This window comes from Lycorma delicatula, chromosome 1, assembly GCF_047948215.1.
Source record: "Lycorma delicatula isolate Av1 chromosome 1, ASM4794821v1, whole genome shotgun sequence".
Taxonomy (NCBI): Eukaryota; Metazoa; Arthropoda; class Insecta; order Hemiptera; family Fulgoridae; genus Lycorma; species Lycorma delicatula.
The window spans coordinates 95,140,229-95,155,286 of NC_134455.1; the positions used below are offsets into that span (position 1 = coordinate 95,140,229).

The 15,058-nt window shown below is 32.0% G+C and overlaps 1 protein-coding gene across 2 annotated transcripts in view; it reads left to right on the forward strand.

Moving 5' to 3' along the window:
• LOC142320354 (brefeldin A-inhibited guanine nucleotide-exchange protein 3) overlaps positions 1–15,058 on the forward strand; it is a 153,928-nt gene that overhangs the window by 105,679 nt on the left and 33,191 nt on the right. For both annotated transcript variants that reach the window (XR_012755356.1, XM_075358063.1), the window contains exons 24-27: positions 2,431–2,575; positions 3,681–3,976; positions 5,767–5,937; positions 12,876–12,990. Coding sequence is in view for 1 of the 2 variants with exons in the window: in XM_075358063.1 (XP_075214178.1) it covers positions 2,431–2,575; positions 3,681–3,976; positions 5,767–5,937; positions 12,876–12,990 (727 nt within the window). In the remaining variant the exon portion in view is untranslated. The remainder of the gene's footprint in view (positions 1–2,430; positions 2,576–3,680; positions 3,977–5,766; positions 5,938–12,875; positions 12,991–15,058) is intronic.

Here is a 15,058-nt window from a genome sequence, read left to right on the forward strand (position 1 = left end):
GTAACAGAAATATATTGCAGATTTACTTTATATTATATTACTTAAATGCTAAATTTCAGTTCATTCATCAACATTGTACAGTAACAAACAACCGTTTAGTTATTGAAAAAAACTCGCAGATTGCAATATTAGATAAACATAAATATATTTCACTTGAAAATTACTTTTTTGTGTCATTTAGTTATACCCAATGATGATGATAATTGGGAAACTAGATTTTTGATACAAAGATTTTGGTTTATAATTAATTAATGAGCTCTTTTTTAATATTAAATTAACTTTTAAAAAGTGGTCATTAAAGACTTATTATCATTAGGAGATATAGTGTTACTCATTTAACTACTCCTAGTTGTAATTTACCCAAGATTTTAAAAATAAAGCTAATATTAATTGTATTAACTCTTTGTATTTAGCAGATCAGGCAAAGCATTTCTTTTCTTACAATTGCAACATCAGATTATTGAAAATTTATGAGTATATGATGATAATATTTATAGTCTTCTAAAAAAAAATAACTTTGTTAATTTTTTGGGCTAGTGTGTATTTTAGAAAAAACATAATGCTTATATTTTTTTCTAGTTATTATTTTCACATAAATTTGGATTTTGTGTAATTTTTTTTTTATTATAAGATTTGTATGCATTCATATTTTAACACTAGACAATTCTGTTTAATAGCTTCAGGTGTTATAAGTGAACTATTTTTACTAATATGTCAGAAAAACTAATCTTATTACGTTGGCAGAACTGATTTTTCTACAGGATAATGATAAAAATCTCACCTCCTTTCCCATTATTTATTTGAAATATATGTTACAAAACACTTTATTAAAACAGTGGAAAGTAGACTTAATACAAAACAGCAGTATAACAATATTTCTTCAATAAATTCAAAAATGCATGGGATGATAAAAGCAAAATATTTCTGCCAGGCTATAAAGTAACATTATTAAATCTACTGCTCCAACTTATCTACAAATTTTGTTTTAATATTATTAATCACTGCTTGTTTAGAAATATCATTCAAAATTTAAGCGATATAATGTACTGTGATATATGAGGGTGGAGTGAAAAGTTGTGAGCCTCACAGGGATGGCATTAGCATGCTTAATTTCTCAACAGCGTCGTATGATTCCATTCTTCATTAAACAGTATCAAGTCACTGCATCACTTAGTATAATATTTACAGTATGTTAAAGAGGAGAATTAGGGTGTTTTTTGGAAAATGGAAAAACTGGAAATTCATGCAGTGATTAAATACTTTTCTCTGAAAGGCTTAAGTGCAAAAAAAATTAAAGAAGAGCTTGATATGTCATTGGGAGACTCTTCTCCATCAAACATAACAGTTAAACACTGGATCACAGAGTTTCAAATGGGATGAACACACATTAGCAATGAACCAAGCAGTGGACGCCCTTCTGAAGTGACAAGAAAAAAGTAGAAAAGTGCATAAAATCGTTTTTGCAGATCGATGAGTGACAGTGAACGAGTTAGCAGAGTTGGTAGACATGTCAAAAGAATGCATGCATAATATTTTGTACCAACATTTCGGCATGAACAAGCTGTGCACTAAGTTGGTGCCATGTTTGCTCACACCTTACCAAAAACAGTGCCAAAAAAACATTTCAAGTGATTGATTCAGGCTCTTTTGGTGCAATCCGGAGGAAGTTTTACATCAATTTATGATGATTGATGAGCCTGATCTTGCTCCCAGTGACTATCACTCATTTCCTAACCTAAAAAAATGGCTTATAGGGAAGAGATTTTTGACCAGTAATGAAGTTATTGCTGCCATAGATGGTTATTTTAAGGATTCGGATAAATCAACATACCGAACTGGCATAAGCATTCATGTGGAATGCTGGGCCAAGTGAATAGACCTTAATGGTGACTATGTTGAAAAATAAATCAAAATTTACCCTGAAAAATGCTTTTTTCTTATCCAGGCACAGAACGTTTTACCCCACTCTTGTATATATGTCTTTTATAATGTAAAAGAAGGAATGCCTAACTCCATGGCCGATTACTACCATTTCTGTTTTTTTAATAAAGTTCTGTTTTCAAATTCATTCAGGCTTCATACTTCTTATTTATTACAGAATTCATCTCTTATTCAAACAATAACTGAAATTTGGTATTACCCTCCTGTTACTTAATTAAATAAATAAGATTACAGATTCATAGAAAGGCGAGTGCTACTCAGAAGAAAAGATATATTGTCTGAATACAATGGTAGTATAGCATGGCCCTGAAAGTTTTGCCTCTCATTTTGAAAGGTTTGAAAAGAAATTAGAAAAAGAGATGGACGACATACTGACAAAGTATACTATAGACATTGAAATTTCTAAAAGTAGCTCAGTGTTCTAATTTAAAACAAATTTCATACTTGCTGGCAATATACAATTCATTAAATGCTAATTTTCTTTCACAGATGTTGGGGATGAGAGTGAGGAGTCAGTTGATGATAGGTCACTAGAGCTGTGTGCAGCTGCCTTACAGTACTTACACCAGTGCAGTGGTATATTAGCTTCAATGTATAATATGCCTGCCTGTCCAGTCTTCCACACAGCACATAGGTTTAAAAGTTGTTCAGTTACATACTATTATTGTATTATATAACTTTATGTAATAATATTATTATTATTATTATTACTTTTATATTTCAAATTTAGATTTAAGAATCTTGTTTTACTTCTTGTTAGCAGTTGTATGAATAACCTTTTTTTAGTTAATTTCTGGACATTAATTTTACACATCAGATGTAAATATGGATGGAGGGTTTCAAAGAATGCAAACAGTTAAAATGTAGGTGGTGGTAATAAAAATGATTATTTATGAGAGTTGGGTACCCATATAAAATAATACTGAAAGAAGAAAAAAAAGCTTTGTCTTTTTGGAAAGGGTAGCTTACAAGCCAAAAATCCAGTTAGCTGTTTTGGCAGTTTATTGTTTCTATTTCAATATATCTCATTAATTTATTTTAAAATTATGAATAAACTTTCAAGTGCATTTTTAAAGATGATACTGTAAAATGAAAATACAGTTAAAAATTGTGCAGTTTAATTATTAAATTCGGAAAGCAGTTGGGAATTCTGATTACTCAAAATTAAGCAACTTATCTCAGATTTACTGTGGGATGAGAGGCATAAAATGGATTTCTTTGCTTTCATCAACGGCCAAATACACTGTTGCATGTCATCATGCCAAATCTACTTACATGCATTTAATATTCAAGGTTATAAGTGAAACTTTCACTTTCACTGTTAACCCCTAGAACAAATTGTAAAATAAGTATCATTACTCGGTGAAAGGTGAGCCTCATGCCTCTTGTACGCTAGCTCCTTTCTATTTGTCTCAGGTATAAGAATACTGGTTCAGATAGTACAAAGCAGTACATAATCACTGACTCAATTCAGTAAGGAATTTGTATAGATTAAATAAAAAGTATAAATAAAATCATTGTAATAATTTAGAATGATATAAAAATGCCCAGCTATTTCAGTTATATGTCATTTATTTTAGTCCATTCATCAGCAGGAAAGCCATCGCAAAACAGTCCAGTTAAATAGTAGTTGTTGATTTCAAATGCTGATTCAAATATTGTTATTTTATAAATTTATTAGAAGAATTTTAGAGTAATCATTGGAATCTGATGTAAAATAATTGGATGTACTGTTTCAGAATTCAAGTGAATGCACCACCCCAACGAGTAGACCCTATCATTCCAAATATGGAGCTTATGCGATTTGATCCTGAAACAGAAACATTAGGTGTTAATGATATGTCATACTGTGCTTTATCTGTGAGTGGTGAAGTTGTTCCCTTAGAATCGTTTGATAAACCAAGTGGTGTTCTTCGTGTATGGTTTTTACTTTTAGAAGGCCTTGCTTCAGCAACAATGGGTTGTTCACGTAACTGTCAACCTCATGCATTAGACACTCTTTTCAGTTTGTTGAGAGATGTTTTTCATTTTCCAGGTAATTTGCAGTTATATATAATTTTTATATTTATCATAATTTAAAAATATTATCATAAATCCCTCCAATTCAAAAGATTTTATGTGGTTTTGTTTTAATTGTGCTTCAAATTAAATTTATACAAAAAAAAAATTGTTTGATTGTGTTTTTCCCAGTCCAACAGCTTTTTCAAATAAAGAAACAATAAAAATTAGAACAACATTTATATTTATTTTAATTGTAAATTCATTTTACATAGCATTCAGTGTATCATATTTATTGTCATAATAAGTGAGAAACAGATTTATTGCATAGATACTTATTTTTGACTAGCTGTATGTGTCGTCATACCTTTTGGTGCTGTGTGGTATCACACCACTGATACTCTATAATATATTCTCAAAAAGCGTACAAAATTTTAAAAGAAATACACTGTAATCTGAGTATATGTGTTAATGCAATGCAGACTGTTAATTAATCTTTGTTATCTACAATATTGATAAACGCAATTTTTGATTCTTAAAATGTGATACATGATACCAATTTGTTTTTAATGCTCAAAACGAATCTGAAGTTAGCATTTTTCCATCAACCTACGTTTTTGAAAAATTTCAAAATTTAAAATTTTTTAAATTGTTGATATTATATGATCCAAAATGTGCACGTACAATTATTCAGCTCTATTATTCAGTTGTTAACCATAAAACAATAACTGAAGTCATAACATGACATCACTTATCATATCACACATGAACAAGATTCATCATGTCTGTACAATTCAAAACAACCTAAAGTTTGTCGTTGGCTTTATTAGTTTACTGCTTTTAATAATATATCTTTTCTGTCAATGTGATAACTATAGGAAGTAAGTAAACAGTAAAATCTCATAATGCCTCATATGTGTATAAATGATTCGGACAGTTTTTATTGTGACTGGTAAGTTCACTGTAAAATCACATAATAAAACCAATACACCTTTAATTTAAAAAAGCTTATAAATTGTATTTTGACTGTAAAATTGGTGATCAGGATATGTTATAGGCTCATAAGTAGTAACTATACGGTCAACTTCAGAGGATTGCTAAAAGATACACAAAAGATTTGACTTGGTGTCCCTCTGGTTTGATGTGAATCAAAAGTTTATTTAACCAATTGTTATTTACGAGGGCAGTTTAGAAAGTAACCTCCATTTGGCTATAAATAAACAACCTACATAGATAAAAACATTTTATTATATACAACTTAAAACTGCAGCTTTTAATTATTCTTCAACACAGTTGCCATTTAAATTCAAGCATTTGTCATAGCATTTCACTAATTTACAAATACCTTCTTCATTAAATTTAGCTACCTGGATACCTAGCCAAGCTTTCAAGGCATTTTGAAGTTTTTCATCATCATCAAAGTGCTGGGATGCAAGCCATTTGACATAAGTCTACTGCAAAACGTTGAAGAAACTTGGCAAGCCATTCAGAATAAATGTCGCAATATGCTGTCATCCAGTGTTGTTTTTTGTATGACAGTGGTTGTTCTCACAGTGCTCAAATGAATTCCAATGGGAGATTTTTGATCATCCCCTAAGCTTGGACTTGGCGCTGAGCGATTTTCTTCTCTTCACTCACATGAAGAAATGGCTAAGATGGGGTTCTCTCTACAAAGAAATAAAACAAGATAATGTTTTATTTATGAAAATTTCTTTTCTAGTTTTGGTACCAAAAATTACTTAAGTAGATGAAATAAAATTGTATGTTTCCTTTTTTGTTCTTGTACTTTTTGTAATTACAAAATTCTCATTTTATTTCTGTTTTTAGGTCCAGAGTTTGGTTTATATTGTGTCAATCATCTGCTTCTGCCTATGGTTCAATCTTGGCTTCGCAAGACTAGTAATGTATTCAGAGGTTGGGATACAGTTGTTGCTAACTATAAACAGTGTTGTGGCCTTACAACTGATCTTGTTGTTAAATTTCTGACACAGCTACATGGTTTGTAAATAATATATGATTAAATTAGTTTAAACTGTAAACATTTTTTAAGAATACTATAGAAGTCGGTGAAGGCACAGGGTTTCCTGTTGGGTTTAAAAGAAGAAGAAACAGATAATTTTAACAATTAACTATTTAAGTAACATTTATTTAAAAACTTTTTCTCTTCATTAAATATAATGAAAGAGCTATAATAATAAAATTGACACTAGAAAATCGAAAAATTGAAACAAAAACTGTTTACAAAGAATATGTTTAAAATCTAAAACTAGATATTATACTCAAAAGGCTCAACTGTCGTATTAAATTCCAAACTAGGAAATTCTCAAACATTATTTACAAAAAATTTATTTAAGGAAGTTATATATAAATCAATTTATTGGGCCCTTAATTGCATTTTAGAATGTATAGGACAAACTAAATAAATAAATTTTTTATCCTATCAATATATGAGGTTATACACTGTATAGATCACATCAAGTGTGGGTAAATATGCTTCTGGAAAAATAAAAAAGGGACTGCCCGAACTTGTCTAGATGGATCAAGAGAGACCAAAGTAAACCTTGATCAGAGTAGTCTCACAAAGTACACAATTAATTAAAAAAATAAAAGTGGTGGTTAAAGGTTATATTAGTTATTTAAATTATAAACACATGAAATAATGTTAAGGTAAATACGTACATGATCACCACTTAGGGGGTCCCAAATAAGATCTGATAGCTCATTTTTTACATCTCAAAAATGCACTCTAACTTTTTGATTGAGCTCCACAAGATTATGTACTTCACATATGAATAAGCATAATAGATATTTAATAAAATAAGCATTACAGTATGGTTTTGTTGCAAATTAAATCAAATTGATCATCCTTAGAGAATTTGTCATCTATAGAACATAGAAATTTTGCTTTATGGGGAATAAAAATGTTGTTATTATCATTAATGGCAATTCTATCTATACCATTAGCAAAGTTTCGACTTTCTGAAAATCACAATACAATAGATTTATCCGTATTTAAAATTAGATGGTAATAATCATCCGTTGAATAATTTTTTGAACTGGTGATGGATACAGATACAGTTCTGTCATCTGCAAAGAGAGTAATGATGAATGATTCAAGATTTTGAAGCAGATCATTAATAAGAAATAAGAAAAGCAAGGGAATCAACATTCTACATTTTTAAGAGAGGACCTAGATTTACATTGTTTTTATTAAAAGATGAAATTTCAACTACCTGTTTACAGTTGATAAGGTATTACTTTAATCATTTGCAGAAGCTCCTTTGATGTCGTACGTACTAAGACTTTTTGATAAGTAAATATATTAAATCAAATGCTTAACTGAGATTACAAAAAATTGAAAATAAAATTCTTCTGTTATCTATACTATTTAAAATGCGAAGTGGCATGTTGGAAGACAATTTTTTCCAAACTGTGCTGAAAGTTTGTCAATACGTTATGCTTTTCAAGAAATATTAAGTCTTATTTTTCATAATTTATTCAAATATTTTAGAAAATATAGATAATAATGAAATTCGGGTATAATTTTGTAAATTAAGTGCCAAACCTTTCTTAAGAAAGGGGATAATAACAGACATCTTAATACTCCATATCTTATACTGACATTCAATGTCCCTGTTCACCAGAAAAGATTAAAGTGGGTTACCTGTCAGTTCGGGTAGGGCCATTCATATCCAACCCACAGTGATGTTTCAGATGCCAAGGATATGGTCACACTACAACATCTTGTTCAAAAATGGAGATCTGTGCTCGATGTGCTAAGGATCAATGACACTGACTGCCAAGAAGATGAAAAATGTGCGAACCAAAGTGGTTCATACATTGCCCACTCCCAAGATTGCCCAAGTTATAAAGAAGATAAGGCAATTCTCAGAATCTCTACTGAACATAAGCTATCTTTTCCAGCTGCATGCAGAAAATATAAAAATACAATTTCATGGAACCTTTTTTTTTTTCAAACTCCCCAAGACGACCAGCCCGCTAAAAAGCTTAACACAGTCGCCTCAGCGTTTCATGGCAGCATAGTCTGCCCTCCCTATCTCGTCCGAACTTGGACATCCCATCAGGGTCTCCCGTGCCGCCTCGAAGACATACTAATCACCTCTTCCAGTGATCAGAATGTTTCTCTGCAGGAGAGCTACTCTTCCAGTCCCTATTATACCTGATCCAGACAAACATTTTGCTTGTCCTACACAATTACGCGTCTCCCCATACACACCTCGAGGGACCCCCATGCCATCATAGGGGAGCTTCGACCCACCCACTCTTGCGCGTGAGTAGGCCCGAACACCCTGGCCCCTACACACATCAAGATGGACTTGTACCTGTCCAAGATCCCCCACTCATTCCCATGACCCCTCATTACTTATTGCGTCATATCTCCCTCGGCATCAGCAGTAGAGCACTGCACACAATATCCCCGCACTCAATTGGTATATCCGGCAGCATATTCCAACAACAACATATTCCAACACATAATACAATCATAAATTCCTAATCTAACAAAGTACATTAACAACTACAAAAACAAAACACATTTTGACACCTCTGATGACATCGAGGGCCGTGTGCACATCAAGGGGATTCCTCGTCTCCCTTTTCACTGTTAGTATGAGACAAGCCAGTCTCTCTACCTCCCTCCCTCCATCCATTCTCAGTCTGGAGCATGTGTCTGACAACATTATCTGGTGTTACGGCCACCAGAATCTGACGTCTTTCTTTCTCCCACCACACACAGCCGAACCAAGTGTGTTTGGCTTTGTCAGCTATCGCACAGTACCTGCAACCCACCGTTCTCCTCCTCTTGAAGCGATGCAGATAGCTGTCAAAGTCCCCATGGCTCGAAAGAACTTGAGTGAGACAGTATCCAACTTCACCATGCATATGCTCCACCCAAGCACTCACGTCCGGAATCAGACGCATAGTCCTACATGGCTCGCCTCCCACCGTTGCTGCCAGATGGCCATGATCTGCAACCTTGCACTCTGTTTGTTTACACCTTCAAACCGCAAGCATCGTTCCTCCATCAATAGGTCTATTGGCGGCGTTCCCGCAATGACACAGATCGCGTTATAGGAGACCCTCCTGTATGCACATGTCACCCGCAGAAGCAGCCTATGAGTGGCTTGCAGCTTCCTCCTGTACTTCTGAACTTGTCCATCCAGACCCCGAGGTATTTGGCCCTTGAGACTTGGCTTATCTCTGCGCCATCGATGGTGAAGCGCATCTCCCTTAGCTGGCGTCGACCTCCAAGCACCAGCGCCTCCATCATTTCTGATGCTATTTGCAGACTGTGAGTCATCATCCATTGGTGTACCATTGCCAAGGCAATGTTTCCCTTGGCTTCCACCTGCCTCTCATCCCTTCCTTTGATCAGTAAGGCCAGGTCGTCGGCGAATCCGAAGACTTCAACCCCCTCCGGATAAGCCTGGCAAAGAACTCCATCATATGTGATGTTCGACAAGAGAGGGCCCAGAACAGAGCCTTGCAGGACCCACGCTCGCATCTGAAACACCCACTTGCCAGTAAACTCATGGAACCTGGTTAAAGCAGCTGTACCTTTTGCCATCACTACATCAAAACAAGCTCCTACAAATGTAGGTAATCAGCAGTGCGGATCCTGCAATGAACTAAAAAATTGTTCAGATGTATGACCAAGTTACTTCGCTTACAGCCATTATTTCAGAGTTGACTAAAACGAACAGAAAATTGTTAGCTGCGGTTAGTGAAACCAACTGTGGGATCCTTCTGAAAGTTCCCGTCCCCAAAGTTTTATGTATATGGGCAGAAGTAAACACAGTTAACAGTAAGCCATCTAATAAGTTCCCTGTTAACAGAACCTGCACAACCACCACCTCTGGGATGTCATCTATGACTTCCCATCCTTCAAAATTTCCTTCTCCATCACCTCATTTACTGGAAGATATGGTTGAGAAACCACGGTAACTTTCAGCTTTATTTAAAAGGTAGTCTTTAACAAAAACTGAGACTCAATTCTTATGTAAAGTTGTAGAAAAAACTTCAGCAAGGTTGAAAACTAGCTAAGAAATGACTTCAGTGTTGGTTTTTATCAATGTTTTGAAAAACATATAAAATCTGATGACTTAAAAGAAATGTTTCATCTTCTTTAGTTTTATTTCTTAACCATTGATTATTTTATATGAAGAATCTTAATAGCATAATTAAAGTTTATTGGGCAAAGGAATCAGAATTTTATATTTTAAGGGAAGTAGTACCATCTTGACTGTCAGCGTTATGTATATTAATATTAATTAGAATTTAATATATTTTGAGGGCATAAGTTGTTAATATTAATTATTATATTAGACGTAGTTGGAATATTGTCATGGGAGGCATGTGGTGAATTTAAGAGGGTTATTGTTTCAAAGACAAAAAAGGAGATCCTCCTGTATTTTTTAAAAAATTCTTCCACATATGTTCCAGTTTCAAGGCTTCATCCAGAACTGTTTTGCCATTCAAGTTTAAATACAACCTGTAATGGATGTACATATGGCATGTGAGAACCATGTTGGATCCATAAAAGAGCAGTGCAATATCATACCAACATGTATCCTCATGTGACCATTCACTTTTCTGTGGGTTGCTTCAAATACTGATGTATTGCACCAGTGAAGGGTGTCAATGTTCTTGTGTGATCCAACTTTTCAGTCTTCATCACAATCTTCGTTGCAATAGAATGCCAGCATCCTATTGCTGGCATTCATTCCAGTAATCATGATAAGACAACACAGTGTCCCTTATTAAAAGTCGTAGATCGTTTTTCTCACTTGAAGTACAAAAGGAAGAGGATCCCCTACTGGTCTCCACATGGCCAGTGTGACCCCAAATGTTCTGCATAAAGCCAACCAGTCTCTTACATGGTTGTCAACAAGCAAATTAACTTTATAGGGCTAAGTAGCTCTTCACCGCATTCACTTATTTGACTTGACGATAGTGTTGCCATCAAGTGTTTCCTCTTCCAATTCAGAGTTGGAACGTATGGGAGATGTTGCCATAGCCAAATTGCATGAACTTCCATTGGTTTGTTAACCCAGGTGCAGTCAACATTCTCAAGCAACCTGTGGAGATATCTATTCTCCAGAAAAAATCTCCAATAGCTCTCTTGAGAGAATCAATCTCTCCCCCCCTCGTTTTCATCACATCAAAGTGAAAATGATTAGATCATTTAATAGATTAGTGGATTTTGATCATATATGGCTACTTTTTTTTGACTTTGGAAGACTAAGCTCAGAACATTTCTTTCTCAAGCCAGACACTGTCAAGTTCAACTATTCCTTTTTAAAATCTACTCAGCATTAACAAAAATTAATCATTAAATATTTTCTTAAAATTAGCTACAAAAAAACACAGAAAACCTTTAATGGAACAAAAATTATTGAAGCAATAAAACACTAAATCGATAAGAACAAAATACACTAACTGAAAAACACAAATTCTTAAATATAAAACAAATCACTTGAAATAATATTAAATTTACTCTTACAATTTTCAACTTGCAGGTCCATTCAATCTTAATTAGAATATGAAAAATACATAAAAGGTTGTCAACTAGGCATCATTCAGACATGTCTGCACTGTGTGGAATCCAAACCTTGATTAAAAGAAAGACTAAAATTAGAATAAAGAAGTGTAGGCTTATTACAAATACAGAAATTGAAAGAGATTGACTAACCATTGTCTGTAAAGTATTCACAAACTTAATTTATTGGAAACCAAAATTTTAAAATATATCTTAATACTGGTATACAGGAATTAGATATTTGGGAACCTTTTTGTTTTTTTTTACAAAAAAGTTTCATGCAGAAACTTCATTGTTGAATTATGATAGGGGACTAATATGTACAACTTTAAAATTAATAAGTCATTATTAAATGTTACAATAGAAAGTTAATTTTTTTTTGTTGTTTTTATCTAATCTAACCTCATGTAGTATTAAATACTTTTATTTACATTTATTGCATTAGTTTATGGTGAGTAATCTAAGTTAGAATTTTAGTGGTTTTGACTGTTTTAAGTTGCTTCTATGTAACATTTTTAGTTTAATCAACAGTTACATATTTTTATAATGGTAGGGAAATACTCTCATTATTATAACAACAAAAAAGCCATTTACCTCTGCTTAACAAAGTTTTTTTTTGTACTCTAATTTCAGATTTACTTTTCATTAATTGTGGAAATTTATAGATTAATTTATAAACAAGAAAATTATTAAGATAAAAAGGTTAAACATATTTTCATACTTACCCTTCAGATCAGGATTAAACTTCTATGTTCTATGCGAGTAATGGAAAAGTTCTGAATTTCTGGAACATTATAATTACTTTTTTAATTCTAGTTTCATCTATCTCAGCATGAGAAAATATTAACATTAGAAACAATAAGCAAATTTTTTTCAGTATCCATATATTGTTTTACTGTAGAATTTATTGAATTGTACTTAATAAAAATGCCCAGAATTAAAAATTACACAATTTAATTCTTATTTCTGATTATGTATTTGGGTTAGAGGTAGAATATGTAGAGTGTAATAATTATTTATTATGTACTAAATGTGTAATTCTTTAGAATTAATGAAATAATTTTCAACTGGTGCAAATTTTTCATAGTTTTTCATAGGTTGTTTTTTTTTTTTTTTTTTTTTTTTTTTTTTTCTTTTTTTGATTTTTTTGTTTCTAAATCATGGTATGATGAATATTTGCTATAGTAGTGAAAGGTAAGTGGAACTGTCTGACCCTCAATCTATTTAATAAGAAAGATCCCAAGATAATCACAAAAACAAAAATGAATGAACTGAGGAGAGAACTGGTAAGATAACTTTTGCATCACAACTTCAATATAAAAATACTGTGATTCATTGAAAGTATTAATAATGGATATCATATTTTTGTCTGTTTTAGAGTCTGGTGAAATAGAAAAAGGAACATTGACTTTACGACAGCTAGTTTTAGTCTTGGTAGAATGTGTGGTGCAGCCTGTTGAATCCATTGCTAGACTTGGATGTGCTTGCTTGAGGTCAGTTAGCATTCATTTTCCTAATATACTATTACCATGATTTCAGGCAAAAATTTGTTTTTATACTTAACCAGTATAAGAATGCTACTTTTTTCAGGAGTTTCCAGCATAATGTGTTTCTAATTATTGCAAACAGCTTACATAATGCTTGCATCAACAGCTGTATGAAAATCTGAATATGCCTATAAAAAAAGAATATTTTTTATACAAATTATTTTGTGAATTGGGAAAAATCATTCTTTCCTAAAACATTAACTTACTTTTCATTATTTTGATTTCCATCATCGTTCTATCTTCTATTCAGCAACAACGGTTAAACAAGTTGACAAGTAGCATGTTACTGAGCTAAAAGAAAAACTGTTTAATAGATTCTGTAGTAATAAATTATGTATTCTGAAAATATATATTTATTGAAAACAAAATACAACAATAAAACACGTGATACTTTTTTCATTATACAGTTGTTTTTCCAGAGGTAGGTCTATTTACTATGTTCACTTCTATTCTCTTCTGTTTTCAGCCAAAGTTTTGAATTCATGATATTCCATTCTATTTTAGATCAGCTATAATAATTTTTATTCTTTTTTTGTTGCATCTTCTATTATTGTTTATCGTGCATTAATGCATATTATTTTATAGTATATATACCTGCTATAAGAAGCAACTGCTTGTTGAGTACACAATTTGCTGTTAAATTTACATCTGGGTGGCACAGTAATATTATAAGAACCCTTCAAATTTTCTGTCTTCTTGAAAGAGAAGTATTAAATAGTTACTGTTATGTTTTAACATCTCCATTTGTATAATAATCATTATTCCAAATAATTTATTAATATTAACTTTGAGGTTACTGTTATTACCTTGTAACCAAATTAGCCAATATTACACTTATTTTGACTTTCAGGTTATTATGAGTGTTATTATTTAGGCTTTGTATTTTTATTCATTTAATTATTTTATTTTTTACATGATTTTCAGATCATAAGTAGTTGCATTTTATAGAAAAATAGAGAAATGTGTTTATATAAATAAAAAAAAGTAAAAAAATAGTTTAACAACATAAATTTATATTAAGTAATTACAACACTACTGAGTTTTAAATTTGGCCCTTTTTACTTGTTACTTTAAATAAGTAATTATGCTAACCACCATACCATAGCATAATTTCATATGAGAGCTTATTTATTTACATATTAATTCCATAGCCAACTACTAAACTCTAATGAATTGCTTCGCTATTACATATCACTGTGAATCATATATCGTGTGTTTATATGAAAAAATACAGGCTATGTCTTAGAACCATTTATTCTGTTATTCTTTGCTGATTGTGAAATTAAGCTAATTGTCCTTTGATCTTGGCCCTTTACTACACCATGCTTTTTGGGAATTGAGTTCTTAATTGTTTTAAGAAATTTCTCTCTATACTTCACTAGATTCCATTACACAATTTCACCACCTGCATTCATTCTTCATTAAGACAGTTAACTTCTAATGGCAGCTCATCTCTCTATAGTTTTTCCATTTCTCTTGTATTTCATTGCTTATAAAAATTCTTATTATATGATTTTTGCTCATACCTTTTTTCCTCATCCATTTCATATTACTTTTTTATATACTTTGTGTTCATACAATTTAAGTTTCTTTCCCTTTTTGTATAAACACTTTGCTATTTATACTAGTAGTTTTAATACTATTTGATTTAATAATTTTATTTATACTTGTAATCTTCCCCCATTTATCTCGTGTGACTGCTTCTATTTTTTTTTCAATATTAGTTCACATTGTCCGTTTCCTTTCTAATTCATCAACATACTCGCCTACAAGCTATTCTCCTTTTATTTTATTCATCTTAATTTGTTATTTAATTTTGTGTTAGGTTTTCTTACCTTTTTCATCCTTCCTGTCTATGTCTTTTCTTCTCTCTTCCATTTCTGCAATCATCTCACTGATAACCCATGGCTTCTGTATTCTTCTATCCTTATTATTTCTTAAGTTGTTTTTACAGCATCTTTCATGTTCATCCATGATTTATTTGCTTTGTTGCCTTTTTGTATTTTTTTTCTTC